The sequence below is a fragment of the Sabethes cyaneus genome, chromosome 2 (assembly GCF_943734655.1).
Source record: "Sabethes cyaneus chromosome 2, idSabCyanKW18_F2, whole genome shotgun sequence".
Classification (NCBI taxonomy): Eukaryota; Metazoa; Arthropoda; class Insecta; order Diptera; family Culicidae; genus Sabethes; species Sabethes cyaneus.
Window position 1 is genome coordinate 243306177 of NC_071354.1, and position 20624 is coordinate 243326800.

General features: G+C 42.1%; 1 protein-coding gene across 6 annotated transcripts in view; it reads right to left on the reverse strand.

The window, feature by feature from the left end:
• LOC128738727 (kinesin-like protein KIF13B) overlaps positions 1-10365 on the reverse strand; it is a 96021-nt gene extending 85656 nt beyond the window's left edge. The window contains exons 1-2 of one of the 6 annotated variants that reach the window (XM_053834058.1): positions 10222-10365; positions 9439-9589 (exon numbers count right to left, since the gene is read on the reverse strand). In XM_053834058.1, coding sequence (XP_053690033.1) covers positions 9439-9490 — 52 coding nt within the window. In that variant the 5' untranslated portion in view covers positions 9491-9589; positions 10222-10365. Of the gene's footprint in view, positions 1-9438; positions 9590-10020 lie in introns of all 6 variants that reach the window. The other 5 variants (XM_053834056.1, XM_053834055.1, XM_053834054.1 and 2 more) reach the window with 5 other exon arrangements.
• Between the last annotated feature and the right edge of the window lie 10259 nt (positions 10366-20624).

Consider the following 20624-nt stretch of genomic DNA (forward strand, 5'->3'; position numbering starts at 1 on the left):
ACTCTCCCAGATCCTGTTACCGATAGCACAAGGTTTCAAGGGGGCTCGCGCAACCACGGACCAAATTTTTACTATCCGACAGATCTTGCAGAATTGTCGGGAGTACAACGTGCCCACGCATCACATCTTTATTGATTTCAAAGCAGCATACGATACAGTCGATCGAGACAAGCTATGGCAGATAATGCACGAACACGGTTTTCCGGACAAACTGACGCGACTGATCAGAGCTACATTGGATCGAGTGATGTGTTTCGTACGCATCTCTGGGACACTCTCGAGTCTCTTCGAGACGCGGCAAGGGTTGAGACAAGGTGACGGTTTATCCTGCATGCTGTTCAACATCGCTCTTGAGGGGGTGATCCGACGAGCGGGCATCGAAAGGAGAGGCACGATTTTTACCAAGGGGAGTCAACTTCTAGGCTTTGCAGATGACGTCAATATCATAGCTAGGAACTTTGCGGAACGGCGGAGGCAACCTGCGCCAGACTGAAAGCGGAGTCTAGGAGAATTGGGCTAAAAATAAATGCGTCGAAGACCAAATACATCAAAGAAAGAGGCTCAAAGGAAACAATCGCGGCCTCCCACGGACGGTAGCCGTTGACGAACTAGAAATGGTAGAGGAGTTCGTGTATTTGGGATCGCTGGTGACCGCGGATAACAACACTAGCAAGGAGACCCAGCGGCGCATCCAAGCGGGAAAACGGGCCTACTTTGCCCTTCGTAAAACGCTACGGTCAGGAAGCGTACACCGCCGCACGAAGCTAACAATGTTCAAAACTCTTATTAGACCGGTAGTTCTATATGGATTTGAAGCCGTGACGCTGCTCACGGAGGTCATACGCGCCCTTGCCGTGTTCGAGCGGAAAGTGCTGCGGACGATATTTGGAGGAGTAATAACTGAAAGCGGAGAGTAGCGGAGGCGTATGAATCACGAGCTACAGGCACTGCTTGGGGAGACTCCCATCGTACATCTAGCGAAAGTTAGCAGGCTACGGTGGGCCGGACACGTCGTAAGGATGCCGGACGACAGTGCGACGAAAATAGTCCTCTTCAACAACCCCACCGGCACCAGGAACAGGGGGGCCCAACGTGCACGATGGTTCGACCAGGTCGAAAGCGATTTGCGACTTCTGAGACGACTAGGAAATTGGCGACGAGTGGCCCAAGACCGAGTTGAATGGAGACGAGTGCTTGAAACAGCACGAGCCACCCCGGTTCTATGCTGCTGAAGAAGAAAAATAAGATTTCCAATTGCTAATTGATGGCATTGTCCTACTAACGTATTATGTAACAAATAATTGGCAGAACTCATTCACACATCTGAAGTTTGTAGTTAAACCGTGTCAAAAAATGTTTTCCATTTATGAAAGAGTACAGTCAGTCCACAATCATGGGTCACACAAAATTATGGGTTATTTTAGCTTTTCCTGCCGATTAATGCGTGAATATTATACTAATTGATTGAAGAAATTGTTAAAGTAAAATTAACAATTTGATCAATCATTAGGTGATATTCAAACGGAAATTGGCAAATGACCCACAATTGTGTGTGACCCATGATTGTGGACTGACTAAATTAAAAAGCTGTTATACCTGTAAAATGTTAAACACACACGCCCCAAGTAGCACTTGTAACTAATCATAAATATAAAAAAATACAAAAAGGTTGCACAGCAGTTACATTTAGGATACCTGTAACGAGTTAGGTTACATAAAATTAAAAATAGTTACTTTTTAGTTTTCTAGTGACAAAAATCTCAAAAAGTTACCAGGTAGTTACCAAATGGCCAAATTGAAACCTTAATTTCGAACTGTCAACAACTTGGTCGTCGCAAAATAGTCACCTTTCAGTTACGAGTTACCAAATAGTTATCAAGTGACACAAATGAAACCTTTTTCCAAACTGTCATCAACTTGCTGGTCGCAAAACAGTTAATTTTCCGTTACGAGCAGTTACGAAGTCAACAAAAGTCGGCTAGTAACATTTTCGCAACAACTTGTTCACTGTTCCTTGTAAACACAACGGATTATGCAAAAACTAGATCTCAAGAATTTTACTTATGGTAAAGATAAACAATTGGTACACGGGTTGTAAAATGCTCTTGTAAATGCGTTTATTTACTTAATTGATGGTACTTGGAATCTTCTCCGCACAGACATTGGTATTAAGTAAACTAATTTTGATTATTCTCAAACGTCAAAACGATCAAGTTACATCGAAACGAAACCGGCAATGAAAATAGGTTACAATGTAACTTAGAAATGATGACATAAGAAATAAGTGACCACAACAGATTCAATATTGGTTACCGTAACCGATAGCGTAACCAGGTCGAAGGCTAAGGTTACGTGTAACTAGAATGTAACTGAAATGTAACCTTCTATGATTAACACTGCTGGTAAACTGTATTATTCAAACTGAAACTATTCTTTGATATTAAATTAACACTTTCTTTTCACAACAATCACTAAAAACACATTTTCCCGATATCTATGAGCAATGTCTGCTTCATATCATTTCATGCAATATGCCGAAAACGATACAAAACTTCAAGGTCGATGGTGTAGTAGTTAAAACCAAAGGCAAAATGGCTATAAATTTTACTAAGTGATAGCGAAAACAATTTGTTGTTTAATGATTTCTAGGAGAATGCTTCACTAATTCATTATTGCTAAGAATAAAATTAAAAAATCAGAAAATTAAAATTAAAATTTTTATATTTGTACATATTTGTTTTACAAAAAATCAATTTTTCAATGAAGTAAGTAACGAAAAGCTAGATTAAATAAGAGCGCGTGAATTTTCCAAAGCTAGAATCATGCGTTTCACCATAAATTTGAAACTGCATTAAAATTTGTGTTGAAATAACAACCGAAATTTATACACTCTTCTATATTCAACAGTTAAATTTACTGCTTGACGTTGACAGCCATAGATTGAAATAATAAACCTGCTGCATTGTTTTCGCTACGCAATAAAAGTTTCAAGATAACTAATTTGCCACCAATTGAAAGTCAATTTACAGTTTATGTGTAACTTCAATAGTAACCATTTTGTAACTATACATGTTACATATTGGTTATTGAGTAACTGTTAATGTAACCATATTTAGTTACATAAGCGCTATTTCGGTTACACAACTGTTATATTTTAGGTTACTGTAACCGAAGTTTTACATTTAAATTTGTCGCATATCAGCCGCTGCGACTCAATTGTGACAACGTGTGCTACTTGGGGCTACATTCGATATAAATGAAAAGAAAAATTTTCCAAAATGTAAACAAGGGCGACAGTATCTGTCAATTGACAGTATGATGATTTGGTCTATTGCACAGTAGTTGTTCCGCATTTTCACTTTCTAGGTTACAGAAACGGCAAGAGTCATCTTACAATTTTCCTAGCTGTTTTAAGGGATTTTTACTTGCGCTGTGACCCATTACGAGGCCGCAGAAAGTACGGAGCGCGGAAGTACGGAAGAGGAGAGGTTCGCCAGCAATGACAAACGGAGTTTCTACAAAACGGTCAGGTGCAAGAATTTTGCCATAGGTGATAGGTGCTCTCCCTGTCCTGTGTTTTAGACTGAGACCGTTAGCGGAGTTCTTCGTCGGCGAGTACCAACCTGGTTTTCATGAGGGTCGCTTCACGATGGATCAGATATTTACCCTGCGTCTAGTAACTGACGAGTTCCGGGAGTACAACTTGCAGACTCATCATATTTTTATGGATTTCAAAGCGGCATACGATTCAGTCAAACGAAATGAGCTGTGACAGTTAACACTAGGACATGGATTTCTCATAGAACTAGTTTGATTGATTCGTGTGACGCTGGATGAGTAAAAATCAAAAGTAGAACAGGGAAAGAAGCCTTTAGGTCATTTATTGAGAAATTAGGACTTATTATTAACACCACCAAAACGAAGTACATGGTGTAGAAATCCAAATGGTGTTGGTGCCGCAGAGGAACTGAATATATTTTGGTATGCTCGTGACATGTGACAACAATGTAAGTCGCAAAATAAAACGACTAATAATTGCAGCTGCGAATTGGCCTTTACGCAGGTATTACATTTTGTAGCGGAAGCCCCATAGCTTGCAAATAAAACTGACGCTCTAGAGAACACTAACCCTCTCGGTGGCTGTTTACGGACATGGATCATGGACGCTAAAAGTAGCTAATCGACGAATGCATGGGGTTTTAGCGTAAAATTTTGCAAAATCCAAAATGGAGTGTAGCGCAGACGCATGAACCACGAGCTGTATTAAGAATGCAAATAGCCTGTTGAATGCAAATATGCGTCGAGAATGCTCGACGAAAGAGTAGCCAAAATTATTTTAAGCAGAGAATCAAGAAGAGGCCGTACTTCGGAGTAGACTGATAGATGTGCGCTATCGAAGATGATGCACGTTCAGTTGGTGTTCGAGGGGTTTGAAAAAAGGTAGTCCAGGATTGAGTACTGGAAGACCATAATTCATTCGGCGCAGGATCGATAACAGACCGTCGCCACTGAAGTAAACTAAGTATGGAGCTTAAGCCGACAGTACAATATTCATGGGTTCAATGAAATCAAATCGGTTGATTTCATAAATCATGGGGCCCCAGCAATTGAACATTCGTGAGTCGTAGAAAGAGTTTAACTGGAATAAAAATTTTGGAAAATTTCATTTTGTGTAACGACGAAATTTTTACTGGGTATCCGCAATTGGGTATAGAAAATCGTGTAACATTTTCGGTGGCGATGGTTACATTCTGCGGTTCGAGATGTTCATTGGTGAAAACGTTACTGAAATCAGAACGAAACAAGTCGGCAACGTCAGCGGTGGAGTCGGTTTCGAACAGGCCATTAAACATCGTAGACGGCAATCCAGATTCTTTACGTTGCTCTTTCACGTAGCGCCAAAAACTTTTTGGGTTTGCCTTAAGACGGTGTTGCAAATTGTTCTGGTAGGCGTTATACACACGATCATTGAGTAGCTTTATTTTATTATTATTTATTACACTTTATTTCTACTTATCCTTTTCTCGAAGCATCAGTGCTGTGTTGTCTAAGGGCTTCACGTTTCATCATTTTAAGGTGCTTGAGATCAGCGTATGCCCAGTCGATTGGTTTAGGCGGTACGCGCTTGGATGTAACGGGCACGAACTGATCGATTGTATATACAAGAATGTTAGAAATGGTCGGTGCAGCGAGACTAACATCATAATCGCCCAGATCCTCATCCCAACCAACATTGACCAGAAAATCGTTCATGCCGTTGAAATTGATCGCACTGAAGTAATATGAGAGGCTTTAGGAAGTATCCAGGAAGCGTTGCTGTGGCTGGCTTAGTAAAGGAGAATGATGCCTACAGATCTTTACAAGTGGAGCTTTCGTAAGCGTAGTCTACGTATAATGCTAACGAAGCACAGATCAAGGGTCCAGAAATAGAATATTGTGTCAACAATGGTAATCGAGACCTATAATTGTTCAACTGTTGAGCTTTTTGGACCGTGCGGGACTTAAAACCGGGGCGAACAGCTAACAAGACGCCACTTCCTGTGCTTTTGCAATAATTTGAACGCAACCGATCCTGTCGGTAAACGGGGTAGGAGTCGTTAAACAGCTGGCTAGTCGTCGTATTTTGATTAGGTTTCGATGAGAGCGTAGGCGTCATAAGCGCTGTTACTGAACGCTGACTGGTACTCGGCGACTTAAGTCTAACCTTTTATGCTTACAATTTTACTGAATACTGTATACTACTGACTGAATGAAAAATTTGAATTTGATCGTGAAAAGTGTGCAATCACTAATGAAAGTGCTCTTTAGAGATTCAATCGTTTCAGTGTCTTTGGCACACTTATTGCTTGGAATCTAACGAAAACGTGCGCCAAAGATACCGAAACGATTCAACCTTAAAAAGCATTTTATGAGGGATTGCGCACATTTGACAATAACATTTTTCTTGCAATGAGCAATATCCACATGCAAAGTGAAAGCATCTAGTGGATTGAGATGCGATAATAGAACAAGTCATTCTTGTGATTATATGTAATCGGATAAACTCTGACGACACTACTCTTGTGTTACTTTTTACTTATGAGTAGAAGATTTCTAGAAGAGTATAATTTCCAATGAAAAGGTATTCATTGAACCTCCCACCGTGGGTAGGTATCTGAATTTTTGTACACATTTTCTTTAAAGCTGTCTGTTGATAACATGGGCCACTGTTATTCTTATTCCTTCAATTTATTGTTTTTGGCGACGATCACTTTCTTATCTACCTTCAACTAAAAGGCAGGTTTCTTGTTTAATCATTTATCTCCTTTGTATTTGTATTGCTTACGTCCCATGACGCGTGTGTTGAGAGTAATACACAGTTTCTCCCAAAAATAAAGATTTATTTTCGAGATAAAAATCCGTTTAAATTGATAGCTAGGAATAACACAAACGAAATTGTATGAAGCCATTTATCCATGAGGGAAACTTTTGTTTATAAGAAAACATGACTAACTTTTCAATTACGATACATTATAACTGATTGCTTGTTACTAAAAATAAACCTGCTTTTTTGTTAGGGGGGACTTAAACTACTTTGTCCATTGAATTGAACTTTTGTAGTATATCCTTATTTGCTGTACGTGTCAGGCAAACCAAACACCATTATTCAAGTGATTGGCCATTTCCCGCTACACGTTCCCAGTTAGGTATGATATGGTTTATGAAACCAATAACCTTCCCGGGATTAGCTGACCAAAGCTCACCGGGAGATAAACAACCTTTGTCGAGAAATTTAAATCTGCTCGTATATAACGCACCACAACTGCATAACAGATGTTCCGAAGTTTCACTTTCAAGATTGCAAAAGCGACAGATATCATTACCAATCCGACCAATGTTTTTAAAATGATATCTACTCGGACAGTGCCCAGTTACAAAGCTAGTGTATGTACAGAGAGTTCTCCTATTGAGCTCTGTGAGATTTTTGGTGGTTTTTGGAATTGGAATCTTGGAATCTTTGGAATTGGTTACATCCTCTGACTGCCATCCAATTGGCTGTCAATTTTTGTTCTTCCCAGCGTCTAAGTTCCATTTTTATTGCACAATATGATATTACGCAAAAGGCTCCGGACCAATAAATTATGAATTAGAGCCTTCCTTTGCTAAGTCGCCTGCTATTTCATTGCCTTCAATGCCGCAGTGTCCTGGAACCCAATACAGATTGACTGAGTTCATTTGACATAGACGTCGCAAAGAAATAATGCAATCCCAAACTATTTTAGAAGTACATTTACAAGCACTTAGTGCCTTCAGTGCTGCTTGACTATCAGAGAAGATGTAAATATTTGCATGTTTATATTTCTATCCTCAAACAAACATTTACGCATTCAATTATTGCAAAAATCTCCGCCTGAAACACAGTTGGCCATATTTCCATTGCTACTGATATTTTTGTTCCAGGACCATAGATTCCAGCACCAGTTTTTGAACCAATTTTTGAGCCATCAGTAAAAAATATCGTTGAGCCTTGACGAACCATGATGTTTCGCACACTTTGTAGGGAGTGTCATAGTTATCCTCAGGTTTCATCCAATCTCCATTCATACTTAACACAGGCCCTATTTTAAAATAATTCAGAATGCTCATGTGACCAGAATGATTCGATGAAACATTTTTAAATTTATTAAGCCACAGAGCGCATCTCTCTGCTTCCAATTGGACAAATTCATGCAAAGGAAGCAGATTGAGAACTGCATCTAATGCTTTCGATGGAGTACTACGCATTGCTCCGGTTATTGCAATGCACGCAAGTCGTTGAAGTTTTGCAAGCTTTGATTCAGCAGTAGCGTCCTTTGTTTTTGGCCACCAGACTAACGAAGCATACGTAACTTTCGGTTTTATAATAGATGTGTAAATCCACATTATCATTTTTGGCTTTAAGCCCCATTTCCTTCCGATGGTTTTTGAACATAGCCATAATGCACTGACTGCCTTGTTTATCGCTACGTCGAGATGTGCATTCCAGTTTAACTTTGCGTCCAGAATTAAACCTAAGAATTTTACCTGTTCACTAAATTTTGTTTGCTTTCCTTCAAGCTTGAGAAGCTTTAAGTTGAGTTTTCTCCTTTTAGTGAATCAGACAATTACGATTTTTGTCGGATTAATGCTTAAGCCCTCGTTCTTACACCAAGATTGGGAAAGCCTTAGAGCCTATTGCATTCTTTCCGAAACTATGTTATCAAATTTTCCTCTCACCATGATGACAAGGTCATATGCAAAGCCGACAACCTCGAAACCTTCAGCTTCTAGACTCCTAAGTAGATCATCTACAACTAAAGACCACAAACGTGGTGAAAGAACTCCTCATTGTGGACATCCCCTCATTGCCTTCATTGTCATAGTGTCATAGAGTACCCTCCAAGCTCAGAAGTGATTTCTCTTTTTGCCAGCATGGTATGAATCCAGTCGATTATGTGCGTATTATATTTTCTACTTTTCATAGCATCTTTCATAGATGAATAAGAAGTATTGTCGAAAGCTCCTTCAATATCCAGGAAAGAACAAAGTGCAATTTCCTTTACTGAAAGAGATTTCTCAATTTTACCTACAAGCGTATGAAGTGCTGTTACTGTTGAACTACCAGATTGATATGCAAACTGATATTCAGATAATGGATATGATTGCATGTATGTTGAATCGACATAATCTTTCAGAACTTTTTCCATTGTCTTCAATAGACCCGAAGATAGACTGATAGGTCTGAAGGATTTAGGATTCGTCCTGTCTCTCTTACCAGCTTTCGGTATGAAGATGACCTGAACTGATCTCCATTTCGACGGAATGTATTTGAATCTTAACCTGCTTACAAATGATTAGAAATCTTTAACTTTGTCGAATTCAATAGTTCTCACCCACATTACGTTTGATTTTAATATTTTTCCACCGCTCTAAATTGAAGTTTGTTAAATGTTTCTATCTAAATTGCACGTTCGCCTGCTTTGACGAACAGGTCATTAGCAGAAAAAAGAAGAAATAAACCCACTTTAGTCCAATAAATACTTGGAGCTGAGCTGTCTATAGGCAGAGCCGTTTTCAGACGCTTCTGTTCCACCTTCCAATACAAAACTGCTACTTTACAACGCAACGGTTGCGCTAATAATTGAAGGTCAAACGCTGATTTCGATTCTCTACGTGTAGGTATAGAAAAAAAATCTCTCTTTTTGTAGAGCCAACGAATATGCTGCTGCCTGCCTGCCCCTGCACCTTGGCTCAAGGGTCAAAAAGTGAACAACCATAACAAAGCATGATGATGATGACTAAACTTTGACGAAAGTGGTAGTAGCAAAGCAACGCAACCCGTAGACGGAACGGGATCGAAAACTGGATCCATGTGATGAAACCGGAGCGAGGGGAGCATTATGAGGAAATGAGTCAATGAAAAAGAAAAAAAAATCTTACCTCGTCGATTGAACGGTCGAACCCGCACCGCAACTTTTATTTTATCGGACATTTTCGGTGGCTCGCTGTTTTATCCTTTTTCTCGAACAATCACTCACCAATTTGATTGCAACATTAAACTAATCCTAAATCAACTAAATTAGGAAACACACTGAAAACATGAACAATAAGCGAACGAATGAATGAATTAAATATTTTTCAATCAGAAAACTCTTCACAGGCAGCAAAATAACACTGTTCGAAGGGGTTTACACCTTTTTGTACACTTGTTTTTCTTCTCGCTGACTCACACCATAGTGTATCGTGTGGAATAATGACAGCAATATGAAAAGCCCTCGTTCACTACTGGTTAAAAAAAAGCGATTTCACTGCCTGCCGTGCCGAGCCGCGATGCGATGTTTCAGCACTAAAGCTGAATGACACAACACACTCCACTCCAGCGAACAAGGAGGCGAAGAGGATATCTTTTCCTTTCTCTCACACTAGTGACGAGGGCTGCTCGCCATCTTGATTTTTGGGGCTAATTTTTTCCCTTGTGCCTTCACGGTCGATCCAATAGGGATCAAGGATTTTTCTTCTCACCACCATATACCGAAAAAAACCCGTACGCACACGCTCTTTTTCGTTAGTTTTCACTTAATTCCGCAGCTATCTTCTGTTTTCGAAAAGATTGGCAAAATTCCGATACACAACCGAACCAAAGTGCGGGGCTAGAGAAAAACTTGCACATTCGATCGTTCTGGTTTCATATCGTTGAAAATTTTTGTTTCTTTGATTGCACACCGCTGCCGTTTTCAGGAAGCTAATACGCACTGGAAAGCAGCACCTCCTGTCGTCGCGAAAGTCGAATTTACACAAAATCCATCGGTCGAACCGTACTACTTGTGCGCTGCTGCATTGATGAAGGAATTCCACAATGACAATGAAACACACAGATAGCAAGCAGACGGACGATTGAATAATGAATGACAGTTCCTCAACGAGTGCAAGCAGCAGTCGCTCCGTCAGGTACGAGAAACAGAGTAGTGCGCTCGATGTGTTGGTTACGTATGAATGGGATAGCGGACCTTCCATTCGATTCATTCAACCGCGATAACGTTAGTGCGAATGAGAACGGTACTGTTTGTTTACGTTGGCTGAGAATGAGTGTGGGTAGAGTTGAAGAGAGAAAACGCAATCGCAGCGTTTCATTGTTGAACTCGCACCTGACAAATGGATCTGTCAGTTGACCTATCTCGCCCTTCGGAAACGAATTCGTACAGTTTGTAAGGGTGGCCTTTACGAATGAGAAGAAATATTGGGAATATCCTGGATATTTTTAGAACATTGGATGCATGAAACATAGCCAGATTTAAAATCAAATGGATAATTTGATGAAAGCTACGATACAAACAAGATAATCGCGCGCCTTTTAATAAAGCCATACAGAATCCACTCATAGCTTTTGCCGATAATTCACCCCATCTATTCTAAATGGATTCTGATCTAGTTCCTCTTCTACTAACAATTCCTTTCCTGAAATGTTTGTGAAGATGCAGGGGACTCCCTGGTTCTTAGTACCAACTAACAAGTCTTGAACTAATTTCCTTTCCATCCCAACTGATGAACTTGACCAATGAGGAACAGGTTACATGCTTTTTCTAACAATCATTTTGCGATTTTCATCGGTCTTGGTTAGTAACGGAGTAGCAGCAGCACTATTTTTTAGTTCGATTGTACGCGATTGCGATTGCATTGCATTTTTTAGTTCGATTGCATAAGGACGATTTAAAGATTCTACTTTGAACTGCAATGAATTCTCAAAGGTTGGAATAATAAAATAACTAGTAGAATTTAACGGAAAATGTGTACTCTTTCTTAATTTAACCTCACTTCAAGCAAAATTTGAAACAAGTCTAAAACTAAATGCATTCCCAATGCTTCCCGTGAGCGAAGCATTCATGTTTGTTTGATTATCCGTAATAAAATTGGGCTGCCATCCTCCATCCGGCACCAAGTCCGGCTCACTGTAACCTACCATGCTTTACTCGCTGGAGAACTTCCACATCGTCCGTTATAAAGCATCCTTCCAAAAACCACGTTGGTATTTGATAAAAATAAAAAAAAAGATTCCTGTAAAGATCTCATTCTGCGGCACAAGATGCGGAAGAAAATTATGTATGCCGAGTTGAGGAAAGTTACTCCTCGATAATTGCTGCAGTCGATGGCTCTGCTTTCCAAACGATTAACGTTCCTTTCCACGTTCGCGCTTCAGATTGTACCTTCCCTCTTACTTACTAAATTGGCCTAATGTCTTATGACAAGGCCTGCGGAGAATAATTTCTCCATCTATTTCGGTCCATGACAGCTGCGGGCACCCAGTGCTCGCCAGATCTCGCTCCACCTGATCTTGCCACCGCACTCGTTGTGCCCATCTTCGTCTTGTTCCTACCAGTATCGATGCGAAACCCATTTTTGCAGGATAGTCAACTGGCATTTTAGCAACATGTCCACCTGCCCAACGTATCCGCCCAGCTTTAGCCACTTTCTGAATACTGGGTTCGCCGTAGAGACGCCGATTACCACGGTACTGTCTCTGTCGTGCCCACGGTATTGTGCCCTGTCGCGCTCGCTCCCGCCCGCCAACATATACTTAGACTTAGATAAATTTATCTTCAACCCAATTTTGTCTGCTTTACATTTTAGTCTGGTGTACTGTTCTTCCACCGCCTCAAATGTTCTGCTGACAGCATCCACATCATCGGCAAAGCAAGTAGATTGACTGGATTTATTGAAAATCGTGCCCCCCATTTCGATCGCAGCTCGTCTTATAACACTTTCAAGCGCAATTTTAAATAACAGGCAGGAAAAATCATCTCCTTGTCAAAGTCCCCTGCGAGATTCGAACGGGACCGCCGACAATCCACCCAAGATTCTCACATAGCATTGGATCCCATCCATCGCAGCCATAATAAGTCTAGTAAGCTTACCCGAAGGGCCATTTTCGTCCAGAATTTTCCATGGTTTACACTATCATATGCGGCTTTGAAATCAATGAACAGGTGTTGCGTGGGTGGGATAACTTTCCACGACTCTTTTGGCGATTAGCGATAGTCGATGGAAAATTACTTGGGAAAGCACTTTATAGGACGCATTGAAGATAGTGATCGCTCGGTAGCTCTCACAATCCAGCTTATCGCCTTTCTAGTAAATAGGGTAAATAACCCCGCCTTTCCACTCCTCTTCTTGCTGCACCAATGAAGTCACTTTCTCCACTATCACGGTCTTCCGCCTGCACGCCATTCATGTGTTCATCGTAGTGCTTCTTCGGTGTCACACGGCCTAAGACGTTCTCCGGTGCACTGTTAATGGCAGTTTTCACGGTACACCAACAGTCCTCAAGAGGGACTACATCCAGCTGATCCTTTTCCGGCAGCGTGACTTCAAAGGCAGTGTTGAATGTCCTGCACCTTGCGGCAATGTTGAATAGCCCTTGCTTCAGTCCATCTAAAGTCACGAAAGCGGCTGAGCTCTTACCCGCCATTCTGACTGATTCATGACATTGAAAAAACCCAGTGACGCCCAAATCAACTAAACTAGTTTGAACACCACGTGCACGTTCTAGCATTACTTGCCATAGCTTATTTCGCTTGGCTGAATCGTATGTCGCTGACAATACGCAAACCATTGATGAATAATTCATCAATGAATTATTTTACCAATTATTGGTAAAATGTACTCTCGGAACTTGCCTAGTAACTTACTTATGTGCCCGTGTCCGCCGGTCCGGCCGAACAAAGGGATGAAATCAGAGATCTCTAAGGCTTTTACCTGTCGCCACCGCCAGAAAAGGTTCTCGTTTCGTCTGGTCTTACCTAGTGACTGATGCAGGATAAGCATCTGATGCGTCGTAAAAACCAGAACCGGATAGGCAGAATTGAGTAATGTAAAGCCTCAATAATTTTTATACTCGAGTCAATCACCCTTATTCTGCGAGGCGAGTGACGTAACTAATTTGGAGTCACCCCTACAGGGTGTTCAATAAGTTCGAATACACTTTAAAAATGTGTTTAAAAATGAAAATACAAGATATCCTTTTCTGAGATAATTTTTATTGAAGCAGTGTTTAATGAGAACCTTTACGACATATTTGGTGGAAGCACCCCCCCTCCCCCCCCCCCCCCTTTGTGCTTTATGACGAGCTTGAGACGGTTTTAAAAAGAATCACACGCGGCACGCACCTGGTCCATGGGCATCTCGTCCCAGATCTTGGAAATGAGCTTCTTAAATTAGTCCATAGTGCTCTCTTTAGGTGCGCTCTGCTTGGCCAGCATGTACGACCATACATAAAACTCCAGGCGATTAAGATCCGGGGAGCTGGGAGGCCACAAAGTCTTATCGAGAAAACCAGTAAAACTCTTCCGACACCACGCTTGGATGATATTCGCCATGTGGGTCGGTGCGCCGTCCTGTTGAAAGACGTAATTATCTTTCCCGTACAGGCCACGAAGTGCCGGGCCCACGGCCTTCTCCAGAACCTCGGTCTTATAGTACTCGGCGTTTCACGTTTTTCTCGTTAAACACCAGTGGAAGCTTCCCACACTTGGATACGGCTCTCCAAACCATCACCGACACGGCGCTCTGGAACCGCGGGATGTCTGGAGGACGAGGGAATGCTGGCCAACGTCGGCGCCCAGAGCCGATTATTTTGGACATTGTGCGGCTGTTGCAAGATTAAGAGTTGTTTCTCATCAGAAAACACGAACTCCTGACCAGCGTGCCGCGAAAGTATCAGTTTTGCTCTGTCCAGTATTCTTCGTTGTAGGCTACGTTACCCCATGAACCTTGCGTTTCTTGTATGGCTTGCATCTCAGGTCCTTCGCCATGATGGTGTGGGCAGTACCGATCGACACATCCAGGTCAACAGCGGTCTTCCGGATCGAGCGGTTCATTTTTCGACGAACCCGCTCCCTCACCACCTTGATGGCTGCTGGTGTCCTCGTGGAACGCGGCCGCCCGGATCTAGCACGGTCCTCGGCCGTGCCCGTCTCTCGGTACCGATGAATGGTGTTATAGATGAAATTCCGCTTCACCCCGTGGAATTTCAACCGCCGAAATATGTCGCCGGGTCGCTCACCTCTCGCCAAAAACTACTACGACATTGCGGTACTCCTTCATCGCGCGCGGTAAACAAATAACAAATGACATCAAGCCGACACCTTGCGCGTGGGTTAGCCTATATATTGATTATATTGAGATTGCTGGCAGCTACCGTACACACACTATGCCGCATATACGTACACGCGATTTGTTGCTGCTGCTGTTGGTTTTTCCATGACGTTTTTCAAACTGGGGGAAGACAAACCACCAACACAACCGCAAATTAGCAAGCTCTATAAGGCTAAAGCTGACACCAATACCAATACACAGAATGCACGTGATGCGCACTTACACAATGTTAACGTGGTTTCGGAACTAAATTTTGTAGAGGTTGATTTTGTCTCGTATCCTGTACGCCAAAAACCTTGTAACAGAATTTTCCCGTGGATGGTGAAAGGTGCCATTAGTCCAACTGGGTCAAAGAGGCTCATTATGCAGCGGAGAGCCATCATCTCGGTAGGACGCTTATCGCCCGTAAGGTACGGTTGAAGGTCCACATGTACACTCGTTGAGAATGTGAAATAATCTTGATGGGGATTCCATATAATTCCCAGAACTCGTTCGGTCGCCTTTTCGTTCATCTGCAGCGGAATTTGATTTTTAACAGCATTTTCTCCCAGGGCCTGTTGAGCTCGATCCACCGCCTCTTCCACCGTATCAGTGCTGTCGAGATAATCATCGACGTAATGCCGACATATTATAGCTTTAGCCGCATCCGGGAATTCTTCTGCATGCTGTGAAGCGTTTAAGTTTATAATATACTAGCTGACCCGACAAACTTCGTATTGCCACAAATTAACCTGTGTTGTACATAAATCATGAATCTCGGATGATCTTTGTCACTATCTCGAGTTTTGCAAGCCCCCCAGTGGGCGGCGCTTCCGACGGCGGGTCACCGGCTACACTCACGACCGTCTCGTCCTGGATGATCTAGTGTTACTATAGATAGTTTTTGTGGTCTTGTACTGACTAATGTTTTATGGAAGAGTCTCGAATTTCTCGAGTTGGATTAGTTTTTGAGTTTCGCAAAAATTTCTGTTTTATTTGTATGAGAGTCCAGATCCCCCTACCACAGGGGTGAGAGGTCTCTAACTATCATAAAATAAATTCAAGACTCAAAAATCTCCTACATGCTAAATTTGGTCCCATTTGCTTGATTAGTACTCAAATTATAAGGAAATTTGTATTTCATTTGTATGGGAGCCCACCCTCTTAAAAGGGAAAGGGGTCGTAATACACCACAGAAAAAAAATTCTGCCATCTAAAACTCTCACATGCCAAATTTGGTTCCATTTGCTTGATTAGTTCTAAAGTTATGAGCAAATTTGTATTTCGTTTGAATGGGAGCCCCCCCCTCCTAAAAAGGTAAGAAGTCCTAATTCATAATGGGAAAAATGGTTGCCTCCAAAAACACCCACATGCCAAATATGGTTCCATTTGCTTGATTAGTTCTCGAATTATGAGGAAATTTGTATTTCATTTGTGTAGAAGCCCCCCCTCTTGAAGTGTGGAAGGATCCTAATTCACCGTAGAAAATATTTTTGCCTCCAAAAACCTCCACATGCCGAATTTGGTTCTATTTGCTTGATTAGTTCTCGAGTTATGGGGAAATTTGTATTTCATTTGTATTGGAGCCCCCCCTCCTAATGTGGGAAGAGGTCCTAATTCATCACAGAAAAAATTCTTGCCTCCAAAAACACCTACACGCCAAATTTGGTTCCATTTGCTGGATTAGTTCTCGAGTTATGAGGAAATTTGTATTTCGTTTGTATAGGACCCCCCCTCCTAAAGTGGGGAGGGATCCCAATTCATCATTGAAAAAAAAATTGTCTCCAAAAACACACATATGCCAAATTTGGTTCAATTCGCTTGATTAGTTCTCGAGTTATGAGGAAATTTGTATTTCATTTGTACAGGAGCCCCTCCTCTTAAAGTGGGGAGGGGTCCTAATTCACCATAGAAAATTTTCTTGCTCTCGAAAACCTTCACATGCCAAATTTGGTTCCATTTGCTTGATTAGTTCTCGAGTTATGAGGAAATTTGTATGGAAGCCCCCCCTCTTAAAGGGGAGAGGAGTTACAATTCCCCTTATAAAGAGGGAGGGGTCTCAATTTACCATAGAATAAATTCTTGTCACCGAAAACACCCACATGCCAAATTTGGTTCTATTTGCTTGATTAGTTCTCGAGTTATGAGGAAATTTGTATTTCATTTGTATAGGAGCCCCCCCCTCCTAAAGTGGGGAGAGGTTCTTATTCATCATAGAAAAAATTCTTGCCTCCAAAAACACCTACATGCCAAATTTGGTTCCATTTGCTGGATTAGCTCTCGAGTTATAAGGAAATTTGTATTTCGCTTGTATAGGAGCCCCCCCCCCACTTAAAGTGGGGAGGGGTCCCAATTCATCATAGAAAAAAATTTTGTCTCCAAAAACACACACATGCCAAATTTGGTTCCATTTGCTTGATTAGTTCTCGAGTTATGAGGAAATTGGTATTTCATTTGTACAGGAGCCCCCCCTCTTAAAGTGAGGAGGGGTCATAATTCAACATAGAACATTTTCTTGACCTCGAAAACTTTCACATGCCAAATTTGGTTCCATTTGCTTGATTAGTTCTCGAGTTATGAGGAAATTTGTATGGAAACCCCCCCTCTTAAAGGGGAGAGGAGTTATAATTCCCCTAATAAAGAGGGGAGGGGTCTCAAATTACCCTAGAATAAATTCTTGTCACTGAAAACACCCACATGCCAAATTTGGTTCTATTTGCTTGATTAGTTCTCGAGTTATGCAGAAATTTGTGTTTCATTTGTATGGGAGCCCCCCCCTCTTAGTGGGGGGAGGGGTCTCTAACCATCACTAAAACCTTTCCTGGCCCCAAAAACCTCTACATGCAAATTTTCACGCCGATTGGTTCAATAGTTTTTGATTCTATAAGGAACACAGGACAGACAGACAGACAGACAGACAGACAGACAGACAGACAGACAGACAGACAGACAGACAGACAGACAGACAGACAGACAGACAGACAGAAATCCTTCTTTATAGGTATAGATTGAGCCGATGCAGGAGAATAGGCCGCACCAAATGTTGCGACGTCCATGAGAAAAATGTCCGGTTCTGCTGAAGGATCAGTCCGGAAAAGGAACCGTTGCGCATGTTTATCAGCTTGCCTAATGCGCAGCTGATGAAACATTTCCCTGATGTCCGCTCCAAAGGCTATCGCTCGCACCTGAAATTGCTGAATTATAGCTGGAAACGAAGGTAACATGTCCGGGCCGGTAAGCAGCATGGCATTTAGCGACACGCCATCTACCTGAGCGGCGGCGTCCCATACCAGCCGAACATTGTAAGGCTTTTTGGGATGAATAACTATACTGAGCGGTAAAAACACACACCTTTTGTGGGTCTGCTGATGCTAATTCCTGAACCGTAGCCTTATGCGCGTAGTTTTTCGCCTGATATTCGTCTATCAATTCACGCACAGTCTGTTCAAGCGTAGGATTTTTTCTAAGACGGCGTTCCAGGCTACATAATCGTCTATAGGCCATCGCGTAGCTATCTGGAAATCGGAAGGTGTCTGACTTCCATAATAGTCCTGTCTCAAAATGTCCATTGATTCGCACTGTTGTGCCCTCCAGCAGCTCTTTCGCGCGACGTTCGTCTTTAGACTCTGGAAGTTGCTTAACGGTAATTCCTGCTTCTTCTACTGCGAAGTATTCACGCATTTGATCATGGAGCTCCTGGTTAGTTCGATCATAGTGACAACCAAGAAACTCATTAGTAGACGATATTCCTCTTGGCCCGTAAATAGTCCATCCAAGCTGTGACCTGACCGCTATTGGTTCATTGGTCCTTCCTACACGTGATTCTAGAGGCGCCAGCAGGTGGACGTTATTTAGTCCTATGAGAATTTTAGGCTTATTTCCAATTTGATTTTCTGCATAAAGTCCATTTAAGTGTTCATAACGATTAACGATATCCGCAAAATCGATTCGTTGTTTTGGCAAGTAGAGTTTTTTCACCGTTCGAGCCTCACTCAAAATCATTTTCTTCGCCTCGTTGCTTCCCGAAATTTGCAATGAGACACATTCTGACCCCAGCTCTTGCCGGGTGATGTTCCCTGTCCACTGCAACGTTAATGGTTGTGGCTTACCCGTCATTCCGAGTTCGGTAATAATCTGTTCTTCCACAAGGGTCATAGACGATCCCTCATCCAAGTATGCGAGAGTAGCCACTGCCTTTCGCTTATGGTACAATGCGACCGGAACTGTTGAACGTAGCGTCTAGGTGATCACATAATTCTTGTACTGCTAGCCCAAACGGTATAAACGTTTCTAAATGGTCTTGCTCAGGTGCCTTCGTATTCCTGACGTTATTCAGCAGCGAATGAATTAGCTGCTCGGGCCTGCCGTAAAGCATTTGCAAAGTACGTATCACTTGTGGCACTATAGCATATTAAATGATATGATAATAAATTTAACTGATACTGAGAATCGGTACTTACACTACCCTTTCGAGAAAGCTTACTGATGATTTAGTACAATTTTAATTACTGATTTAATTGCAATTATAAACTTAGAAAGAAAAGACACTATTTATTCTCTATGGCGACCACTTTGTTCAATCTGCTCTTTGTAACAAAAGATAGCTTTTATCCACAGTCTAATCGATTAAATGTCAAGACGATCACTACCATAGGCGAGGCAAATTGGTTTGACGAGCAGTGTTTTCATCACACAATGATGAAAAGTTGTATTCGAACTTATTGAACACCCTGTAGGTGATTCGCTTTGTCACCTAGGTGACACGGTATGTCAAACTTTATGAGCCTCACACCATTATCATCGGTCGAAAGACGAATTTACTACAGTGGCGGCAGAAAGGCAGAACGTGGAATTTCTGTCGCCACTGTAGATGTAGTGCTTGCGATAGGGTCTACTGTACGGAACTCTTTCTCGTGAATTTCGAGAGCTAGCAAGCTAGCTCGTGCCGATCACGAAGTGTTCAGACAATCCATGCACAGAGTTTCCAATCGTTATCCATTAATTGTTTCCTTGTTCTTTTCAGTATCTATTCGGTATGTCCAGTTGCGTTGTTCGTGGCATGTGAAAGATTTAGTATATACTACCTTACCGGGGCCGCTGATGGGTCTGCCATCTTAAGTGCAACTTGCGAAATCCAGAGTTTCGTATTCAGCCGCTCGCTCCGTGACAGGTGCTGTTTGAGCCGCTTCTCACCTGGGCGGCGAACAAGCACGCATATTAGGCTAACGGCCTAGACTAGCTGCAATGGACCCCAGCACGCCTGAAGCCCGCACGGGCAGCTGGTTGCTCACGAGTTGTTTGACTCACGAGTGGGCTATGCAGAAAGACGATATGAGGCTGTGCGTTCGTGAGTGTATAGGTAGCAGAATGTCTGCACACAGCAACAACGCTAGGTGCAGCTGACATACATTTCAGTAAAACCTGGTTAAAGTAAATTTGGACGCATAGAGCAATCTGTCGGGACTGAAGTGTCGCAGAAAACCCCATAAATGACTCGAGTGCAGTACTTTTACTCAGTATTATTGCATTTCTCTGGTTCCGATCAAATCTCGAACTTTCTCGAGCCCTGCACAGTTGAAGATGCTACTGAATTAGCATGTTTCTTCCACTTTGAACGCATTTCAGCCCAAAAATTTTAGTGCGCGTTTCGGGGGCACTCTAGGGTATCGACGAATCGCGCAGAGGGTTAAGGCAAGGGGGTGGACTGTCCTGTATGTTATTTAACGTCGCTATTGAAGGTGTTATCCAGCCTAGAATCCTTGGGTCGGTGAGGACCATCTACGCCAGACTAAACACGGAGGCTAGGAGGATTGGGTTACAAATCAATGCGTCAAAAACCAAATATATCGTAGGACGAGGCTCCAGAGAAAACAACGTTCGCCTCTCATGGACAGTGACTATATTGACTGCGGTGAACTGGAATTGACTGATTGATAAGTTCGTATATTTGGGATCTTTGTTGACCGCTAATAATAATACGAGTAAGGAGATTCGACACA